General features: G+C 47.7%; 1 protein-coding gene across 1 annotated transcript in view; it reads right to left on the bottom strand.

Moving 5' to 3' along the window:
* Positions 1–2656: 2656 nt before the first annotated feature.
* Positions 2657–22435, bottom strand: part of LOC136581113 (mucin-17-like) — a 37931-nt gene continuing 18152 nt past the window's right edge. The window contains exons 3-7 of the mRNA XM_066582099.1: positions 19870–22038; positions 17109–19436; positions 15425–16675; positions 9913–10022; positions 2657–3741 (exon numbers count right to left, since the gene is read on the bottom strand). Coding sequence (XP_066438196.1) covers positions 3667–3741; positions 9913–10022; positions 15425–16675; positions 17109–19436; positions 19870–22038 — 5933 coding nt within the window. The 3' untranslated portion in view covers positions 2657–3666. The remainder of the gene's footprint in view (positions 3742–9912; positions 10023–15424; positions 16676–17108; positions 19437–19869; positions 22039–22435) is intronic.

Raw genomic sequence — 22435 nt, forward strand, 5'->3', positions numbered from 1 at the left:
CGTGCCGCCGGCGTGACGAGTTCATCCGCCGGCCGAAAAAGAAGATCCGGCCGTGAGGAAGAGAAGACCTTCCCGGTCCGCTCCGGATGGGTAAATTCTTTTAAATTCCTATTTTCAGCGCTCATGTCCGCGGGGCAGGAGGGACCCGCTGCAGATTCTCCATGTAGAATCCGTACAAATCCGCCTGATTTTCCCCGTGGACATGAGGCCTAAATGTCACCAGAATAACCCAGGAAGAAGTGCAAGACAAATTGATGCATCCTGATGGCATATACCCCTGAGTTCTAAGGGAATTAACTGATGTGATAGACAGACCCTTGTCAGGGAGAGAGAGGAGGGACCCCGATCGATCCCCCCTCAGTCGCCGATTTGTCATGGATTGACTACTTGAGTGCATTTGCCGATACCAATTGTCATGGCAGAGCCTCTATCGATCACTCTAGTGGGGTTGTGAGTCATTATAATACAGGTGGATTTGTACCCAGTTTTCCCAGGCTCCTGCACGCATGCAGAGCGAAAGATCAGATCACCACCTGATTGGTCTACCATCTCCAGCACTCTACCACTGCCAACACCAGCTTGTATGTCACCGGTTAGCTAGAACTCGGACTATGAGTTATGAACACAATTTTTGAAGTTATGGTTTTTTTTTAAATGGACAAGACTTGACTATTAAATTGCAGATTTATTCTAAAAAAGTCTAATAGTGCTAAATATCTATATGTATACAAAAATATACAGAAAAGGATGTTACAATGTGGATAAGGTTTTACATGCATACACAACAGACAGTATTTTAGAATAAAGCAAGGAGAAAATAAAGAAAGATACCAGATTTGGGACATTCACCAAAGTTCTGATTTGTGCGGAGTCACTGAAGCAAACGGGAAAGCCATACACCATAGCATATCTCCAAGTCTGAAGATAGGGCTTTAATGAGTACCAAGTTAGAAAGAATTCCCCAGAACACATCTCTCCCCCCGCCCTCTCTGAGATCATTTAGAGAGGGGTGGGCAGATTGGGACAACCTATGAAAAACCATAAATCCCCACTTTGGCCATATTTCTGCAGGGGGTACTTCGATCAGGAATATATACCCATCATATTTCTGGTCATGATTTTATCTATTCAGCGATATCAAACATGACACATAAATTATAACCAGATACACAAATACGTAATTTGGGGTTCTGGAGTCCGTACCTCAATGTGTGTTTATATGCGTTTTTTTTCAGCTGGCCCACCCGTAGCAGACTTTGAGTGCGCTTTTCCTACTTCAGTCACAGCAGCGGTCCCACAGGACTTAGAAAGATGCACAAAGCAGATCTTTGCTTCTCACATTCTACTCTTCAACTTTGCAATTCGGTTTTATCCCTTAAAGGGGCCACAACACAAAATTGAAGTCCATGATCTCTGGCCCCCAGGGATCCGTCAGCCATATCATGCTTTCCTATTTAGGTGTGCTATTGTTATGATAGAACACAAGTAATGAGATATAGCGCTGGATCTGGCTTTTTGACTACATTTAGAGGCTTGGCTGTTATTATGTAATCGAAGTGCATTACTAAAAGGGGGTTTAAGAGAACTACATCTCTCAGCACACCCAGCCTCTTATTATTGGATATCAGAGGAGATTCCTTAAAAAGGGTGTAGGCGAAGAGAACTACAACTCCCAGTATTTTCCAGAATCCCTTCTCTAACTCTCCAGAAGAGACTGACTCCATCAATTCTCCACTTTCTTCTGATCCATACAAAGCTCCGCCTTCTCATGTCCCATGATGGTGACATCATTATTGATATTAGCGGAAAATATTGTAGGCCCTCAGGCATATAGCCGCCAGGCCCATATTTTTTCAAATGGGGGTAAGTGGTGTGGCAGGGGTTAACTGGGCGTATGTGTTGCCTGGTTCTTTAGGGTTTTAGTGCCCTAATGTGGGACTGTGGAGCTCAGTATGGGGGGAGGAGAATCAGCTATTTAGGTGGGTGCAGGGAGCGGGGCAGCCTCCTTTCAGCGTCTAGAACCTCCCACCTTCCAACCCAGGTCTTTTTTGTTTTTCATTCAGTCTTCACTGTACTGTTGCATGTTGTCACAGCTGGTGGGTGTTGTAGTTTGGTAGGCGGGACCCACATGTCTGTTCTCGGTGTAACAATCCAGGTCCCTGCTCCTATCGCGGCTGATACTCTATAAAGCCTTGGTTGTGATGTAATTAATTTATTCATTTTCAAAACAAGAGAGTGATAAAGTTTATTAGAATTATTGCAATAAAGCTGTAGCCGACCCCCAGTCAACCCGCAATATGTGACCTTTAAGTTGGTGTCTCTCTACTTATGGGCTGTTTATCTTTGGTAACAGTGCACCCCGTCTCCCCTCCCCATTGTTCCCATGTAAGTTATGGGGTTTTCTATTCAGGCAGTCTCTTCTCTATAATCAACTGAAGGAAATCATCTTATAAAAAATAGCAGAAACATTTTCTTTGAATCGGCAGAATTTTACTTTAATTTACAATAGACATAAATAAGTAGCGGCTCATGGTAAATGTACAGCACAGCAAAATAAGACATGGAACAGGAGACATATTTACATCAAGGTACTCTACAAGAGCCAACAAGGGCATTGGAAGTATAAATATATATACAATGTAATCAACAAGTCACTTATCAGTTATTAGTCATCTGGTGCTTCAAGAAGAACCTTTGCAGATTTTCTGGATGAGGTCACCTGACACGGCCACCAGTACCAGTTGGTATCAGTGGAGTATCGCGTACACAGAGCAGAGATGACACCACAGGGCTGTATCAGTGTTGATGAAGGCCCCTGGGTAAAGTATCTGATGAGATCCCCATCCCACCTCTGAGATCTGGACCCCACCTGACCCTCCATCACAGTCACCTGTAGGAGATGTATATGCTTCCCTTCTGAGGTCTACAGGAGTGTTATGGAGGCAGGGAGAACCACAAGCACAAGTGGCCGCCTTCTGGAGAGAATCACCAACCGGTCATCTGGCAGGGCCAACAAGGGCCCAAAGTAACTGGCCCATAAGTCCTTCTTATGATCTGACCTTGGCCCGTTGGCAAAGGTTGGAAAAGTCTCTCCATTATGGTACAGGCTTCTTCCACGCAGGACAGAAGGGCTTGGCATTTGTTGCCTTCCTTGCCCTTTCCATGAACAAGTTACCCCCCTTCTTTGCTAACAATGGGACCAGGGGCCAAAGTATGGGGGTTGCAGGAGTTGCAGTAGTAATCCGCTAGAGCCTGTGTTGCCCTAAAGGTGCCTATATCTATAAAGAGACCAGGACTATAAATGATACTTGATAGTCGGGAACTCTCTCACGTATTTGTACTGCAGCCAAAAAGCTTCACATTATGCCTCTGGATGGGGCCGGCCAGTCTGGGCCCTCGTCGTCTATGGGCCACATGATCGATTTAGCGCAGTGGCAGAAAGCAGATGACACATTAATCTTCCTTATGACACCTCATAGGCGGTCTACATGTACCGCAATAATTTGTGGCAAAAATGCCGCCCATCATTGGTGCATTTCGCGAGTCATTCTAGCCACACCCCTTCCTCTTCACTTTTTGAAGGTTCTTTTTTGTTTGTGCGGTTTTTCTGTACCATCGCGGTACTATATGAGTTTGTGGAAGGATATCTCTGGAAGGCGACATCATTTAGACAGGATTCTGAATGTTATTATTTGTCACAGACACTACGGGTTGTTGGTTCTTCATACATAAGCGCAAAATCTGTGGATAGAGAGGATAGTATTATTTCACACATATTAGGGGCTGTTCACATTACGATTCTCATGTATGTTTAACATATACATTAAACATACATGAAAAACCGTGTACAAACCTACGGCATTTTAAGCATACTTGTACATTTTTAAAACGTGTGCATTAAACCGATAGCTGTTAGAGATGAGCGAGCACCAAAATGCTCGGGTGCTCGTTACTCGGGACGAAATTATCGCGATGCTCGAGGGTTCGTTTCGAGTAACGAACCCCATTGAAGTCAATGGGCGACTCGAGCATTTTTTATATCGCCGATGCTCGCTAAGGTTTCCATTTGTGAAAATCGGGGCAATTCAAGAAAGTGATGGGAACGACACAGCAACGGATAGGGCAGGCGAGGGGCTACATGTTGGGCTGCATCTCAAGTTCCCAGGTCCCACTATTAAGCCACAATAGCGGCAAGAGTGGGCCCCCCCAACAACTTTTACTTCTGAAAAGCCCTCATTAGCAATGCATACCTTAGCTAAGCACCACACTACCTCCAACAAAGCACAATCACTGCCTGCATGACACTCTGCTGCCACTTCTCCTGGGTTACATGCTGCCCAACCCCCCGCCCCCCCCGCACGACCCAGTGTCCACAGCGCACACCAAACTGTCCCTGCGCAGCCTTCAGCTGCCCTCATGCCACACCACCCTCATGTCTATTTATAAGTGCGTCTGCCATGAGGAGGGACCGCAGGCACACACTGCAGAGGGTTGGCACGGCTAGGCAGCGACCCTCTTTAAAAGGGGCGGGACGATAGCCCACAATGCTGTACAGAAGCAATGAGAAATATAATCCTGTGCCACCGCCATCAGGAGCTGCACACGTGGGCATAGCAATGGGGAACCTATGTGCCACACACTATTCATTCTGTCAAGGTGTCTGCATGCCCCAGTCAGACCGCGGTTTTTTATAAATAGTCACAGGCAGGTACAACTCCGCAATGGGAATTCCGTGTGCACCCACAGCATGGGTGGCTCCCTGGAACCCACCGGCTGTACACCGGCTTCGACACCCAGTAGTTGTAGGGGGCAGAGGCGTCACGGAGGACGGTCGTGCGATCGGCTACGTACTCCCTCACCATCCTTTTACAGTGCTCCCGCCGACTCAGCCTTGACTGGGGAGCGGTGACACAGTCTTGCTTGGGAGCCAGAAAGCTGTCAAAGGCCTTAGAGAGTGTTCCCCTGCCTGTGCTGTACATGCTGCCTGATCTCTGCGCCTCCCCTGCTACCTGGCCCTCGGAACTGTGCCTTCGGCCACTAGCGCTGTCAGATGGGAATTTTACCATCAGTTTGTCCGCCAGGGTCCTGTGGTATAGCATCACTCTCGAACCCCTTTCCTCTTCGGGTATGAGAGTGGAAAGGTTCTCCTTATACCGTGGGTCGAGCAGTGTGTACACCCAGTTATCCGTAGTGGCCGGAATGCGTGTAACGCGAGGGTCACGAGAAAGGCATCCTAACATGAAGTCAGCCATGTGTGCCAGGGTACCTGTACGCAACACATGGCTGTCCTCACTAGGAAGATCACTTTCAGGATCCTCCTCCTTCTCCTCAGGCCATACACGCTGAAAGAATGACAGGCAAGCAGCATGGGTACCCTCAGCAGTGGGCCAAGCTGTCTCTTCCCCCTCCTCCTCATCCTCCTCCCCCTCCTCCTCCTCCTCCTCCTCCTCAACGCGCTGAAATATAGACAGGAGGGTGCTCTGACTATCCAGCGACATACTGTCTTCCCCCGCCTCTGTTTCCGAGCGCAAAGCGTCTGCCTTTATGCTTTGCAGGGAACTTCTCAAGAGGCATAGCAGAGGAATGGTAACGCTAATGATTGCAGCATCGCCGCTCACCATCTGGGTAGACTCCTCAAAGTTTCCAAGGACCTGGCAGATGTCTGCCAACCAGGCCCACTCTTCTGTAAAGAATTGAGGAGGCTGACTCCCACTGCGCCGCCCATGTTGGAGTTGGTATTCCACTATAGCTCTACGCTGCTCATAGAGCCTGGCCAACATGTGGAGCGTAGAGTTCCACTGTGTGGGCACGTCGCACAGCAGTCGGTGCACTGGCAGATGAAACCGATGTTGCAGGGTGCGCAGGGTGGCAGCGTCCGTGTGGGACTTGCGGAAATGTGTGCAGAGCCGGCGCACCTTTGCGAGCAGGTCTGACAAGCGTGGGTAGCTTTGCAGAAAGCGCTGAACCACCAAATTAAAGACGTGGGCCAGGCATGGCACGTGCGTGAGGCTGCCGAGCTGCAGAGCCGCCACCAGGTTACGGCCGTTGTCACACACGACCATGCCCGGTTGGAGGCTCAGCGGCGCAAGATAGCGGTCGGTCTGCTCTGTCAGACCCTGCAGCAGTTCGTGGGCCATGTGCTTCTTATCTCCTAAGCTGAGTAGTTTCAGCACGGCCTGCTGACGCTTGCCCACCGCTGTGCTGCCACGCCGCGCGACACCGACTGCTGCCGACGTGCTGCTGCTGACACATCTTGATTGCGAGACAGAGGTTGCGGAGGAGGAGGGTGGTTTAGTGGAGGAAGCATACACCGCCGCAGATACCACCACCGAGCTGGGGCCCGCAATTCTGGGGGTGGGTAGGACGTGAGCGGTCCCAGGCTCTGACTCTGTCCCAGCCTCCACTATATTCACCCAATGTGCCGTCAGGGAGATATAGTGGCCCTGCCCGCCTGTGCTTGTCCACGTGTCTGTTGTTAAGTGGACCTTGGCAGTAACCGCATTGGTGAGGGCGCGTACAATGTTGCGGGAGACGTGGTCGTGCAGGGCTGGGACGGCACATCGGGAAAAGTAGTGGCGACTGGGAACTGAGTAGCGCGGGGCCGCCGCCGCCATCATACTTTTGAAAGCCTCCGTTTCCACAACCCTATACGGCAGCATCTCCAGACTGATCAATTTGGCTATGTGAACGTTTAACTTTTGAGCGTGCAAGTGCGTGGCGGCGTACCTGCGCTTGCGCTCCAACACTTGCGCTAGCGACGGCTGGACGGTGCGCTGACAGACATTGGTGGATGGGGCCGAGGACAGCGGAGGTGAGGGTGTGGGTGCAGGCCAGGAGACGGTAGTGCCTGTGTCCTGAGAGGGGGGGTTGGATCTCAGTGGCAGGTTGGGGCACAGGGGGAGAGGCAGCGGTGCAAACCGGAGGCGGTGAACGGCCTTCGTCCCACCTTGTGGGGTGCTTGGCCATCATATGTCTGCGCATGCTGGTGGTGGTGAGGCTGGTGGTGGTGGCTCCCCGGCTGATCTTGGCGCGACACAGGTTGCACACCACTGTTCGTCGGTCGTCTGCACTCTCAGTGAAAAACTGCCAGACCTTTGAGCACCCCGGCCTCTGCAGGGTGGCATGGCGTGAGGGGGCGCTTTGGGAAACAGTTGGTGGATTATTCGGTCTGGCCCTGCCTCTACCCCTGGACACCGCACTGCCTCTTGCAACCTGCCCTGCTGCTGCCCTTGCCTCCCTCTCTGAAGACCTGTCCTCAGTAGGTGTAGCAAACCAGGTGGGGTCAGTCACCTCATCGTCCTGCTGCTCTTCCTCCGAATCCTCTGTGCGCTCCTCCCTCGGACTTACTGCCCTTACTACTACCTCACTGATAGACAACTGTGTCACATCGTCATCGTCCTTCTCACCCACTGAAAGGTCTTGAGACAGTTGCCGGAAGTCCCCAGCCTCATCCCCCGGACCCCAGGAACTTTCCAAAGGTTGAGCATCGGTCACGACAAACTCCTCCAGTGGGAGAGGATTCGGAACCCTTGCTGCCCATTCTGGGCAGGGGCCCGAGAACAGTTCCTGGGAGTCTGCCTGCTCCTCAGAATGTGTCATTGTAATGGAGTGAGGAGGCTGGGAGGAAGGAGGAGCAGCAGCCAGAGGATTCAGAGTTGCAGCAGTGGACGGCGCAGAACTCTGGGTGTTCGATAGATTGCTGGATGCACTTTCTGCCATCCACGACAGCACCTGCTCACACTGCTCATTTTCTAATAAAGGTCTACCGCGTGGACCCATTAATTGTGAGATGAATGTGGGGACGCCAGAAACGTGCCTCTCTCCTAATCCCGCAGCAGTCGGCTGCGATACACCTGGATCAGGAGCTCGGCCTGTACCCACACCCTGACTTGGGCCTCCGCGTCCTCGCTCGCGTCCACGTCCTCTAGGCTTACCCCTACCCCTCAGCATGGTGTATTACCAGTAGTGCAGAAACAGAACGCTGTAATTAAATGTGTCGCTTATTGGCCTGTGGTTGGAGGCTGACTTCGCTTACGGAACGCCAGGAAATAATTTTGCACAAGCCTGCTGTAACACTTAGCTGGCTGCGTATGAATTAGGAGGACAACTACACCCAGCACAGACCCAGTACACTGAGGACAGTCACAGGCAGCCCAAATAGATTTTTTTTCCCAAATGTTTTTGGAAAGGCCCACTGCCTATATTCAATAAATATATGTCTTCTGTCCCTGCCTCACCACCACTACTGGCCCTGGAGTATGTATAATTACTGCAGGGTGCAATGCTCTGCACGGCCGATATACAAAAAAAAAAAAAGTGCAACACTGCAAAAAGCAGCCTCCACACTACTGCACAAGGTTAGATGTGGCCCTAAGAAGGACCGTTGGGGTTCTTGAAGCCTAAAATACTCCTAACACTCTCCCTATAGCAGCTCCGGCACCAACAGCACTTTTTCTCTCCTCTATGTCAGAATAAATCTGTGGCGAGCCGCGGGAGGGGCCGATTTATATACTCGGGTGACACCTGATCTCGCCAGCCACTCACTGCAGGGGGGTGGTATAGGGCTTGAACGTCGCAGGGGGAAGTTGTAATGCCTTCCCTGTCTTTCTATTGGCCAGAAAAGCGCGCTAACGTCTCAGAGATGAAAGTGAAAGTAACTCGAACATCGCGTGGTACTCGTCACGAGTAACGAGCATCTCGAACACGCTAATACTCGAACGAGTATCAAGCTCGGACGAGTACGTTCGCTCATCTCTAATAGCCGTACGTTCCCATATGTTTGTGTCCAGGTATTACATTACAAACATAACATATATGTTATGTTAAAAATGTATCTGTTTTAACTGTAAACTAATTTTTCTTAGTAACTTTTTGTAGTTAAACACTTTTTCTTCCCTTCGGGGCGTTTGATAGCAAAAAACGTATACGTTAAAGACATGGAAATATGTAGACATACGTTTTCTATTGACTTTAATGTTAAAAAAGGTCCTTTTGTTCCCCATATGAGGGAACGCAGACGGTTGACAGCGGTAGATTTTTCACAACTGCAAGATTGGGAGAGAGAGGGGCAATAAGCCTAAATTCAGGAAGCCGATTCGTGTTACCCGGATGCCTGGGGGTTCAGATGTGGCTATTCCTATTGTTGCAGGAGCCCCTAAACCTGTGGATTTTTGCCGTATTTTTCCTATGAAATTCATGTTGAATTGCTTTGGTGTGGATTTTCTGTGTGCGCATCGCCTGATAGCCAGGGGAGAAGTTTGGGGGAGCGGAGGCAATGACCTCCACTTGCCTAAAGGATGGCGTATCCCCGCCAAAAAACTGAAGCGGAGGTAGAGGGAGTAAAGTAGCATATGAGTGCAGGATTGGACCTCATACTACTGGGTTATCGTCTACAGTTTATTGGAAACACATTGATCTGCATAGGAGCTGTATACACAAAACGCTCATATTTTGTCTCGTCAAATCTATTTGCAAAGTCGCTTGTTTTTTTAAGCTGTCTTTGAAAAATACAAAAGTAGGTTGCCATCATCTACATACTGCTTAAGAGGGTTGTCTGGATTGGAAAACCAATTTTCAAATCCCCTGTTAGGGAATTTTGAATCATGAATCTAGTGCAGATAATAACTACAGAGAACATCTCTGCCTCTGGAAGACTCCACAGTGTAATGCTTCATTTCTCCTGTGGTGGCACTGCAGGGAAATTGAACACTTGGCAATCAGTTGCCCAAACTATAACATCTGATCCTAGGATGGGGGTCTCCAAAGCAGGACACCCGGTAAACAGATTATAATGGTGGGACCCTTATAATAAAATGGGATTATCCAAAGTGGAAGACTTCTTTAAGTGAATATGTTGCCCTAACTCTATAATTATTTCTCTCGCTATAGTTATAGAACTTTCCCTGTACTCACCATGTAGATGATGCAGCAAAAACAGACGAGGCACTGAAATGCTGACAAGGCAATTAGAATGATGGCCCAAAGTGGAAAATCAGAACCTTCTTGAGTGGTCTGGTGGATACCTGGTAGAAATGCACAGATACAATCACTTCATTATCTGATTTTACTTTTTGTGTGATAACGTTAATTTTTTTACCCCCAAGTTCTGATTACCAGCTGCACAATTATACATGCCTGATGGATACGGGCAATGAAAAAAATGCAATATAATTAAATTTTTGTAATACCCTGTTTCCCCCAAAATAAGACCCTGTCTTATATTCATTTTTGCTCCAAAACAGGCGCAGGGTCTTATTTTTTGTCCGGATTATGTTCTTATCATACTTACCTGGCAGGCGACATCCGCTGGTCTCTAGAGCTATGGCGATCTTGCTTTAGTCCTCAGCCGCCAACAGAAGATCAGTTGTAATTGGTTCTTCAAGTGTTGCATTGATTGGCTCAGCCGCAGCGATCGAGAACCAATTAGAGCCATTGCTTGCTGTAGTGTAGCTAGGGCTTATTTTTAGGGTATGACTTATATTTCAAGCCCCCCTGAGAATCAAGGAAGAGCTTATTTTAGGAGTAGCTCTTATTTTCAGGGAAACAGGGTACTGGTATGACAATAACATGATTCTGGTCTCTCCTGGGTCCCTCTGCCCCATTAATTATTCTAGTACTATAAATAGTGTAATAAATAGTGTATCATAGTTGGGGGCCCTGTTATAGATTTAGCATTGGGGCCCAGGAGCTTCACCTTACCCTTCTGACTAGGGGGAGGAGCAGTAGTTGTTACATGTTGCTCCTGGAACCTGTAGTTCTATGGGTTTACCAGACGCACACTTCCACAGGTGCGGGATGATTGAGCTGGCTGCGTGTGTGGATTGCTCCAGCCAGCCAATCACCACTGGTCTATGCAGATAAGTTCCAGCCCCTTTGGCTAGAGGGTGCTTGACATTTATCCATTATCTTTTTTCCTCTCCTTACTTGGTGTTATGCATGCTGCGTGCTTGAGTTGTTTCCCAGAGTGTCCCTGAAGATGGTCTGGACACCTGACCTCCCTGTCTGTATGTTCTGCCGCCCCTTCTCCCTTCCCCTATATCAGGTGTATCCTCCAGACATCGGATATTCTTCCTTGCTGTTGTCCTATGGGTATATTTCCCCTGTTTGCTGCTCCTGCTTATTACCATCTGGGGCGAGACAGTTGGCCCTTAGGTTTCCACATGAGGCTATCCCTATCCGGACTAATCACTGAGCCACTATGCTACCGTAGATGCAAGTCATCAGCGCTAATCACCCAGCCACCGTGCTACCGTAGATGCAAGTCATCAGCGCTAATCACCCAGCCACCGTGCTACCATAGATGCAAGTCATCAGCGCTAATCACTGAGCCACCGTGCTACTGTAGATGCAAGTCATCAGTGTTAATCACTGAGCCACCATGCTACCATAGATGCAAGTCATCAGCACTAATCACTGAGACACCGTGCTACTGTAGATGCAAGTCATCAGCGCTAATCACTGAGCCACCATGCTACCATAGATGCAAGTCATCAGTGCTAATCACTGAGCCACTGTGCTACCATAGATGCAAGTCATCAGCGCTAATCACTCAGCCACAATGCTACTGTAGATGCAAGTCATCAGTGCTAATCACTGAGCCACCGTGCTACCATAGATGCAAGTCATCAGTGCTAATCACTGAGCCACTGTGCTGCCGTAGATGCAAGTCATCAGCGCTAATAACTGAGACACTGTGCTACCGTAGATGTAAGTCATCAGCGCTAATCACTGAGCCACCATGCTACCGTAGATGCAAGTCATCAGCGCTAATCATTGAGCCACCGTGCTACCATAGATGCAAGTCATCAGCGCTAATCACTGAGACACTGTGCTACCGTAGATGCAAGTCATCAGCGCTAGTCACTGAGCCACTGTGCTACCATAGATGCAAGTCATCAGTGCTAATCACTCAGCCACCATGCTACCGTAGATGCAAGTCATCAGCGCTAATCACTGAGCCACCGTGCTACCATAGATGCAAGTCATCAGTGCTAATCACTGAGCCACTGTGCTGCCGTAGATGCAAGTCATCAGCGCTAATAACTGAGACACTGTGCTACCGTAGATGCAAGTCATCAGCGCTGATCACTGAGACACTGTGCTACCGTAGATGCAAGTCATCAGTGCTAATCACTGAGCCACCATGCTACCATAGATGCAAGTCATCAGTGCTATTCACTGAGCCACTGTGCTACCGTAGATGCAAGTCATCAGTGCTATTCACTGAGCCACCGTGCTACCGTAGATGCAAGTCATCAGCGCTAATCACTGAGACACTGTGCTACCGTAGATGCAAGTCATCAGCGCTAATCACTGAGCCACTGTGCTGCCGTAGTTACAAGTCATCAGCGCTAATCACTGAGACACTGTGCTACCGTAGATGCAAGTCATCAGTGCTAATCACCGAGCCACCGTGCTACCATAGATGCAAGTCATCAGCGCTGATCACTGAGCCACCGTACTACCGTAGCTACAAGTCATCAGTGCTAATCACTGAGCCACTGTGCTACCGTAGATGCAAGTCATCAGCTCTAATCACTGAGCCACTGTGCTACCATAGATGCAAGTCATCAGTGCTGATCACTGAGCCAACGTGCTACCGTAGCTACAAGTCATCAGCGCTAATCACTGAGCCACCGTGCTACCGTAGATACAAGTCATCAGCTCTAATCACTGAGCCACTGTGCTACCATAGATGCAAGTCATCAGTGCTGATCACTGAGCCAACGTGCTACCGTAGCTACAAGTCATCAGCGCTAATCACTGAGCCACCGTGCTACCGTAGATACAAGTCATCAGCGCTAATCACTGAGCCACTGTGCTACCGTAGATGCACATCATCAGCGCTAATCACTGAGCCACCGTGCTACCGTAGATGGAAGTCATCAGCGTTAATCACTGAACCACTGTGCTACCATAGATACAAGTCCTCACTGCTAATCATTGAGGCACCGTGCTACCGTAGATGCAAGTCATCAGCGCTAATCACTGAGCCACCATGCTACCGTAGATGCAAGTCATCAGCGCTAATCACTGAGCCACCGTGCTACCATAGATGCAAATCATCAGCACTAATCACTGAGACACCGTGCTACCATAGATGAAAGTCCACAGCACTAATCACTGAGACACCGTGCTACCATAGATGCAAGTCATCAGCGCTAATCACTGAGCCACCGTGCTACCATAGATGCAAGACATCAGTGCTAATCACTGAGCCACTGTGCTACCGTAGATGCAAGTCATCAGCGCTAATCACTGAGCCACCATGCTACCATAGATGCAAGTCATCAGCGCTAATCACTGAGCCACTGTGCTACCATAGATGCAAATCATCAGCGCTAATCACTGAGCCACCATACTACCGTGGATGCACGTCATCAGCGCTAATCACTGAGCCACCATGCTACCGTAGATGCAAGTCATCAGCGCTAATCACTGAGTCACTGTGCTACCGTAGATGCAAGTCATCAGCGCTAATCACTGAGCCACCATACTACCGTAGATGCACGTCATAAGCGCTAATAACTCAGCCACCATGCTACCGTAGATGCAAGTCATCAGCGCTAATCACTGAGCCACTGTGCTGCCGTAGATGCAAGTCATCAGCGCTAATCACTGAGACACTGTGCTACCGTAGATGCAACTTATCAATGCTTATCACTGAGCCACTGTGTTACCATAGATGCAAGTCATCAGCGCTAATCACTGAGCCACCGTGCTGCCGTAGATGCAAGTCATCAGCGCTGATCACTGAACCACCGTGCTACCGTAGCTACAAGTCATCAGCGCTAATCACTGAGCCACTGTGCTACAGTAGATGCAAGTCATCAGCGCTAATCACTGAGCCACCGTGCTACCTTAGATGCAAGTCATCAGCGCTAATCACTGAGCCACCGTGCTACCGTAGATGCAAGTCATCAGCGCTAATCACTGAGCCACCATGCTACCATAGATGCAAGTCATCAGCGCTAATCACTGAGCCACTGTGCTACCATAGATGCAAGTCATCAGTGCTAATTACTGAGCCACCATACTACCGTAGATGCACGTCATCAGCGCTAATCACTGAGCCACCATGCTACCGTAGATGCAAGTCATTAGCGCTAATCACTGAGCCACTGTGCTACAGTAGATGCAAGTCATCAGCGCTAATCACTGAGCCACCATGCTACCTTAGATGCAAGTCATCAGCGCTAATCACTGAGCCACCGTGCTACCGTAGCTACAAGTCATCAGCGCTAATCACTGAGCCACTGTGCTACAGTAGATGCAAGTCATCAGCGCTAATCACTGAGCCACCGTGCTACCTTAGATGCAAGTCATCAGCGCTAATCACTGAGCCACCGTGCTACCATAGATGCAAGTCATCAGCGCTAATCACTGAGCCACCATGCTACCATAGATGCAAGTCATCAGCGCTAATCACTGAGCCACTGTGCTACCATAGATGCAAGTCATCAGTGCTAATTACTGAGCCACCATACTACCGTAGATGCACGTCATCAGCGCTAATCACTGAGCCACCATACCACCGTAGATGCAAGTCATCAGCGCTAATCACTGAGTCACTGTGCTACCATAGATGCAAGTCATCAGCGCTAATCACTGAGCCACCATACCACTGTAGATGCACGTCATAAGCGCTAATAACTCAGCCACCATGCTACCATAGATGCAAGTCATCAGCGCTAATCACTGAGCCACCATACCACTGTAGATGCACGTCATAAGCGCTAATAACTCAGCCACCATGCTACCATAGATGCAGGTCATCAGCGCTAATCACTGAGCCACCGTGCTACCATAGATGCAAGTCATCAGTGCTTATCACTGAGCCACTGTGCTGCCGTAGATGCAAGTCATCAGCGCTGATCACTGAGCCACTGTGCTACCATAGATGCAAGTCATCAGCGCTGATCACTGAGCCACCGTGCTACCGTAGCTACAAGTCATCAGCGCTAATCACTGAGCCACCGTGCTACCGTAGATACAAGTCATCAGCGCTAATCACTGAGCCACCATGCTACCGTAGATGCAAGTCATCAGCGCTAATCACGGAGCCACCATACTACCGTAGATGCACATCATCAGCGCTAATCACTGAGCCACCATGCTACCGTAGATGCAAGTCATCAGCGCTAATCACTGAGCCACCGTGCTACCATAGATGCAAGTCATGAGCGCTAATCACTGAGCCACCGTGCTACCATAGATGCAAGTCATGAGCGCTAATCACTCAGCCACCGTGCTACCGTAAATGCAAGTCATCAGCGCTAATCACTGAGCCACCATACTACCGTAGATGCAAGTCATGAGCGCTAATCACTGAGTCACTGTGCTACCATAGATGCAAGTCATTAGCGCTAATCACTGAGCCACTGTGCTACCGTAGAGAGACATGGGGTTTAACGTGTGAACTTACCTGATGAAGTAGTAATGGTGCTTCTGGTAGAAGACGCTTCAGATACAGCTGTCTCTGTAGTAGTTGTAGTTTTCATAGGAATTAGTGGCATAGTTGTTGACTGAGTAGTTGGTACCACATGGGTTGTTATTCGGGTGGTAGTTGTTGGTGTCTTTGTAGTGGTATAATTTCCTTCCGGTACATTACTTGTAGTGCTGGAGTGGTCTGTAGTATGTGCCTCCTCCTTAGTGGTCTGGATGATGAGTGGAGTAGTATTTTCCTCTGGTTGGGTACTAGTAACAGCAGAGTGGTCTGTACTACCTTCCTTAGTGGTCTGGATGATGAGTGGAGTAGTATTGTCCTCTGTTTGAGTACTAGTAACAGCGAAGTGGCCTGTAGTACCTTCCCCAGTGGTCTGGATGATGAGTGGAGTAGTATTTTCCTCTGGTTGGGTACTAGTAACAGCAGAGTGGTCTGTACTACCTTCCTTAGTGGTCTGGATGATGAGTGGAGTAGTATTGTCCTCTGGTTGAGTACTAGTAACAGCGAAGTGGCCTGTAGTACCTTCCCCAGTGGTCTGGATGATGAGTGGAGTAGTATTTTCCTCTGGTTGAGTACTAGTAACAGCAGAGTGGTCTGTAGTATCTTCCTTAGTGGTCTGGATGATGAGTGGAGTAGTATTTTCCTCTGGTTGGGTACTAGTAACAGCAGAGTGGTCTGTAGTATCTTCCTTAGTGGTCTGGATGATGAGTGGAGTAGTATTTTCCTCTGGTTGGGTACTAGTAACAGCAGAGTGGTCTGTAGTATCTTCCTTAGTGGTCTGGATGATGAGTGGAGTAGTATTTTCCTCTGGTTGGGTACTAGTAACAGCAGAGTGGTCTGTAGTATCTTCCTTAGTGGTCTGGATGATGAGTGGAGTAGTATTTTCCTCTGGTTTTGTTCTAGTAACAGGAGAAAGGTCTGTAGGATGAATGGTTCCTGTAATAGACGCGGTATCTGCAGGTGACACTGTACTACGTGGCGGTTCAGTCGTGATGTTAGTAACAGTCGGGTTTACTGTAGGGCTGAGTTCACTGGTGGTTTTGCTAGGTTTGTTACTTGCTGTAGAAGCTTCTGTTGAGGTGCTGGTTGCCCTGTGGCTACTAGTGGTAGTAGTGGTCGGTTTAGGGCTGGATGGATGGTGGCTTCTAGTAGTACGAATAGTAGTAGTACAGTTCCTTTTAGGTGACTCTCCCGGATAAGTTGCCCAACCTATGCGTTTGGTTGCTGCTGCTGTAAACAAAAAAATTAAAAAGAGTTGAGAAAAGCAGGAAGACACCGGCGGTATTATTGCTCTCTGACTGTATGCAGCGCTATATGTAGCCCGGGCCAGTAATGAGGTATAATTACCACAACTGATGTAGTGTAAACTGTGCTGCCCATTCTACTAAGCCCCCCGCTTGGATGTAAAATTTGTGCTTGCAATAAACAGACAATAGAACCCATTGATTTCAATGGGTTTGTTCACATGCGCGTATTTTCTTCGCATTTCGTTCACGCAAGAAAAAAACACAGCATGCTCTATTTTGCTTTGCATTTGTGCACCATAGAAGTCAATGGTGGGGGGTGGGGGTGCAAAAGCGCTTGCAATATGCAAGGAGATACGTGATACGCTGCGTAATTTCAATTGGTTGGGTACTAGTAACAGCGGAGTGGTTTGTAGTACCTTCACTAGTGGTCTGGATGATGAGTGGAGTAGTATTTTCCTCTGGTTGGGCACTAGTAACAGCGAAGTAGTCTGTAGTACCTTCCTTAGTGGTCTGGATGATGAGTGGAGTAGTATTTTCCTCTGGTTGGGCACTAGTAACAGCGAAGTAGTTTGTAGTATGTTCCTTAGTGGTCTGGATGATGAGTGGAGTAGTATTTTCCTCTGTTTGGGTACTAGTAACAGCAGAGTAGTCTGTAGTATCTTCCTTAGTGGTCTGGATGATGAGTGGAGTAGTATTTTCCTCTGGTTGGGCACTAGTAACAGCGAAGTAGTTTGTAGTATGTTCCTTAGTGGTCTGGATGATGAGTGGAGTAGTATTTTCCTCTGGTTTTGTACTAGTAACAGCAAAGTAGTCTGTAGTACCTTCCTTAGTGGTCTGGATGATGAGTGGAGTAGTGTTTTCCTCTGGTTGGGTACTAGTAACAGCGAAGTAGTCTGTAGTACCTTCCTTAGTGGTCTGGATGATGAGTGGAGTAGTATTTTCCTCTGGTTTGGTACTAGTAACAGCAGAGTAGTCTGTAGTATCTTCCTTAGTGGTCTGGATGATGAGTGGAGTAGTATTTTCCTCTGGTTTGGTACTAGTAACAGCAGAGTAGTATGTAGTATATTCCTCAGTGGTCTGGATGATGAGTGGAGTAGTATTTTCCTCTGGTTTCGTACTAGTAACAGCAGAGTTGTATGTAGTATCTTCCTTATTGGTCTGGATGATGAGTGGAGTAGTATTTTCCTCTGGTCTGGTACTAGTAACAGCAGAGTAGTCTATAGTATCTTCCTTAGTGGTCTGGATGATGAGTGGAGTAGTATTTTCCTCTGGCTGGGTACTAGTGACAGCGGAGTGGTCTGTAGCACCTTCCTCAGTGGTCTGGATGATGAGTGGAGTAGTATTTTCCTCTGGTTGGGTACTAGTAACAGCAGAGTAGTATGTAGTATCTTCCTTAGTGGTCTGGATGATGAGTGGAGTAGTATTTTCCTCTGGTTTGGTACTAGTAACAGCGGAGTGGTCTGTAGTATCTTCCTTAGTGGTCTGGATGATGAGTGGAGTAGTATTTTCCTCTGGTTTGGTACTAGTAACAGCAGAGTGGTCTGTAGTATCTTCCTTAGTGGTCTGCATGATGAGGGGAGTAGTATTTTCCTCTGGTTTGGTACTAGTAACAGTGGAGTGGTCTGTAGTATCTTCCTTAGTGGTCTGGATGATGAGTGGAGTAGTATTTTCCTCTGGTTTGGTACTAGTAACAGCAGAGTGGTCTGTAGTATCTTCCTTAGTGGTCTGGATGATGAGTGGAGTAGTATTTTCCTCTGGTTGGGTACTAGTAACAGCAGAGTGGTCTGTAGTATCTTCCTTAGTGGTCTGGATGATGAGTGGAGTAGTATTTTCCTCTGGTTTGGTACTAGTAACAGCGGAGTGGTCTGTAGTATCTTCCTTAGTGGTCTGGATGATGAGTGGAGTAGTATTTTCCTCTGGTTTGGTACTAGTAACAGCAGAGTGGTCTGTAGTATCTTCCTTAGTGGTCTGCATGATGAGTGGAGTAGTATTTTCCTCTGGTTTGGTACTAGTAACAGCAGAGTGGTCTGTAGTATCTTCCTTAGTGGTCTGCATGATGAGGGGAGTAGTATTTTCCTCTGGTTTGGTACTAGTAACAGCAGAGTTGTCTATAGTATCTTCCTTAGTGGTCTGGATGATGAGTGGAGTAGTATTTTCCTCTGGTTGGGTACTAGTAACAGCGGAGTGGTCTGTAGTATCTTCCTTAGTGGTCTGGATGATGAGTGGAGTAGTATTTTCCTCTGGTTTGGTACTAGTAACAGCAGAGTGGTCTGTAGTATCTTGCTTAGTTGTCTGGATGATGGGTGGAGTAGTATTTTCCTCTGGTTGGGTACTAGTAACAGCAGAGTGGTCTGTAGTATCTTCCTTAGTGGTCTGGATGATGAGTGGAGTAGTATTTTCCTCTGGTTTTGTTCTAGTAACAGGAGAAAGGTCTGTCAGATGAATCGTTCCTGTAATAGACGCGGTATCTGCAGGTGACACTGTACTACGTGGCGGTTCAGTCGTGATGTTAGTAACAGTCGGGTTTACTGTAGGGCTGAGTTCACTGGTGGTTTTGCTAGGTTTGTTACTTGCCGTAGAAGCTTCTGTTGAGATGCTGGTTGCCCGGTGGCTACTAGTGGTAGTAGTGGTCGGTTTAGGGCTGGATGAATGGTGGCTTCTAGTAGTATGAATAGTAGTAGTACAGTTCCTTTTAGGTGACTCTCCCGGATAAGTTGCCCAACCTATTCGTTTGGTTGCTGCTGCTGTAAACAAAAAAATTAAAAAGAGTTGAGAAAAGCAGGAAGACACCGGCGGTATTATTGCTCTCTGACTGTATGCAGCGCTATATGTAGCCCGGGCCAGTAATTAGGTATAATTACCACAACTGATGTAGTGTAAACTGTGCTGCCCATTCTACTAAGCCCCCCGCTTGGATGTAAAATTTGTGCTTGCAATAAACAGACAATAGAATCCATTGATTTCAATGGGTTTGTTCACATGCGCATATTTTCTGCGCATTTCGGTCACGCAAGAAAAAAACACAGCATGCTCTATTTTGCTTTGCATTTTTGCACCATAGAAGCCAATGGTGGGGGGTGGGGGTGCAAAAGCGCTTGCAATATGCAAGGAGATACGTGATACGCTGCGTAATTTCAATTGGTTGGGTACTAGTAACAGCGGAGTGGTCTGTAGTACCTTCCTTAGTGGTCTGGATGATGAGTGGAGTAGTATTTTCCTCTGGTTGGGTACTAGTAACAGCGGAGTGGTCTGTAGTACCTTCCTTAGTGGTCTGGATGATGAGTGGAGTAGTATTTTCCTCTGGTTTTGTACTAGTAACAGCAGAGTAGTCTGTAGTATCTTCCTTAGTGGTCCTGATGATGAGTGGAGTAGTATTTTCCTCTGTTTGGGTACTAGTAACAGCAGAGTGGTCTGTAGTATCTTCCTTAGTGGTCTGGATGATGAGTGGAGTAGTATTTTCCTCTGGTTTGGTACTAGTAACAGCGGAGTGGTCTGTAGCACCTTCCTCAGTGGTCTGGATGATGAGTGGAGTAGTATTTTCCTCTGGTTGGGTACTAGTAACAGCAGAGTAGTCTGTAGTATCTTCCTTAGTGGTCTGGATGATGAGTGGAGTAGTATTTTCCTCTGGTTGGGCACTAGTAACAGCGGAGTGGTCTGTACTACCTTCCCCAGTGGTCTGGATGATGAGTGGAGTAGTATTTTCCTCTGGTTGGGTACTAGCAACAGCAGAGTGGTCTGAAGTATCTTCCTTAGTGGTCTGGATGATGAGTGGAGTAGTATTTTCCTCTGGTTTGGTACTAGTAACAGCAGAGTAGTCTGTAGTATCTTCCTTAGTGGTCTGGATGATGAGTGGAGTAGTATTTTCCTCTGGCTGGGTACTAGTAACAGCAGAGTGGTCTGTAGTATCTTCCTTATTGGTCTGGATGATGAGTGGAGTAGTATTTTCCTCTGGCTGGGTACTAGTAACAGCAGAGTGGTCTGTAGTATCTTCCTTAGTGGTCTGAATGATGAGTGGAGTAGTATTTTCCTCTGGTTTGGTACTAGTAACAGCAGAGTAGTCTGTAGTATCTTCCTTAGTGGTCTGGATGATGAGTGGAGTAGTATTTTCCTCTGGTTGGGTACTAGTAACAGCAGAGTGGTCTGTAGCACCTTCCTCAGTGGTCTGGATGATGAGTGGAGTAGTATTTTCCTCTGGCTGGGTACTAGTAACAGCAGAGTGGTCTGTAGTATCTTCCTTATTGGTCTGGATGATGAGTGGAGTAGTATTTTCCTCTGGCTGGGTACTAGTAACAGCAGAGTGGTCTGTAGTATCTTCCTTAGTGGTCTGAATGATGAGTGGAGTAGTATTTTCCTCTGGTTTGGTACTAGTAACAGCAGAGTAGTCTGTAGTATCTTCCTTAGTGGTCTGGATGATAAGTGGAGTAGTATTTTCCTCTGGTTGGGCACTAGTAACAGCGGAGTGGTCTGTACTACCTTCCCCAGTGGTCTGGATGATGAGTGGAGTAGTATTTTCCTCTGGTTTGGTACTAGTAACAGCAGAGTGGTCTGTAGTATCTTCCTTAGTGGTCTGAATGATGAGTGGAGTAGTATTTTCCTCTGGTTGGGTACTAGTAACAGCAGAGTGGTCTGTAGTATCTTCCTTAGTGGTCTGGATGATGAGTGGAGTAGTATTTTCCTCTGGTTGGGTACTAGTAACAGCAGAGTGGTCTGTAGTACCTTCCTTAGTGGTCTGGATGATGAGTGGAGTAGTATTTTCCTCTGGTTTGGTACTAGTAACAGCGGAGTGGTCAGTAATACCTTCCTCCTTAATGGTATGGATGATGAGTGGAGTAGTATTTTCCTCTGGTTTGGTACTAGTAACAGCAGAGTTGTCCATAGTATCTTCCTTAGTGGTCTGGATGATGAGTGGAGTAGTATTTTCCTCTGGTTTGGTACTAGTAACAGCAGAGTGGTCTGTAGTATCTTCCTTAGTGGTCTGGATGATGAGTGGAGTAGTATTTTCCTCTGGTTTTGTTCTAGTAACAGGAGAAAGGTCTGTAGGATGAATGGTTCCTGTAATAGACGCGGTATCTGCAGGTGACACTGTACTACGTGGCGGTTCAGTCGTGATGCTAGTAACAGTCGGGTTTACTGTAGGGCTGAGTTCACTGGTGGTTTTGCTAGGTTTGTTACTTGCTGTAGAAGCTTCTGTTGAGGTGCTGGTTGCCCTGTGGCTACTAGTGGTAGTAGTGGTCGGTTTAGGGCTGGATGAATGGTGGCTTCTAGTAGTATGAATAGTAGTAGTACAGTTCCTTTTATGTGACTCTCCTTTATAGGTTGCCCAACCTATGCGTTTGGTTGCTGCTGCTGTAAACAAAAAAATTAAAAAGAGTTGAGAAAAGCAGGAAGACACCGGCGGTATTATTGCTCTCTGACTGTATGCAGCGCTATATGTAGCCCGGGCCAGTAATTAGGTATAATTACCACAACTGATGTAGTGTAAACTGTGCTGCCCATTCTACTAAGCCCCCCGCTTGGATGTAAAATTTACGCTTGCAATAAACAGAGAATAGAACCCATTGATTTCAACGGGTTTGTTCACATGCGCGTATTTTCTGCGCATTTCGGTCATGCAAGGAAAAGCGCAGCATGCTCTATTTTGCTTTGCATTTTTGCACCATAGAAGCCAATGGTGGGGGGTGGGGGTGCAAAAGCGCATGCAATATGCAAGGAGATACATGATACGCTGGGTAATTTCAATTGG

This window comes from Eleutherodactylus coqui, chromosome 10 (assembly GCF_035609145.1).
Source record: "Eleutherodactylus coqui strain aEleCoq1 chromosome 10, aEleCoq1.hap1, whole genome shotgun sequence".
Taxonomy (NCBI): domain Eukaryota; kingdom Metazoa; phylum Chordata; class Amphibia; order Anura; family Eleutherodactylidae; genus Eleutherodactylus; species Eleutherodactylus coqui.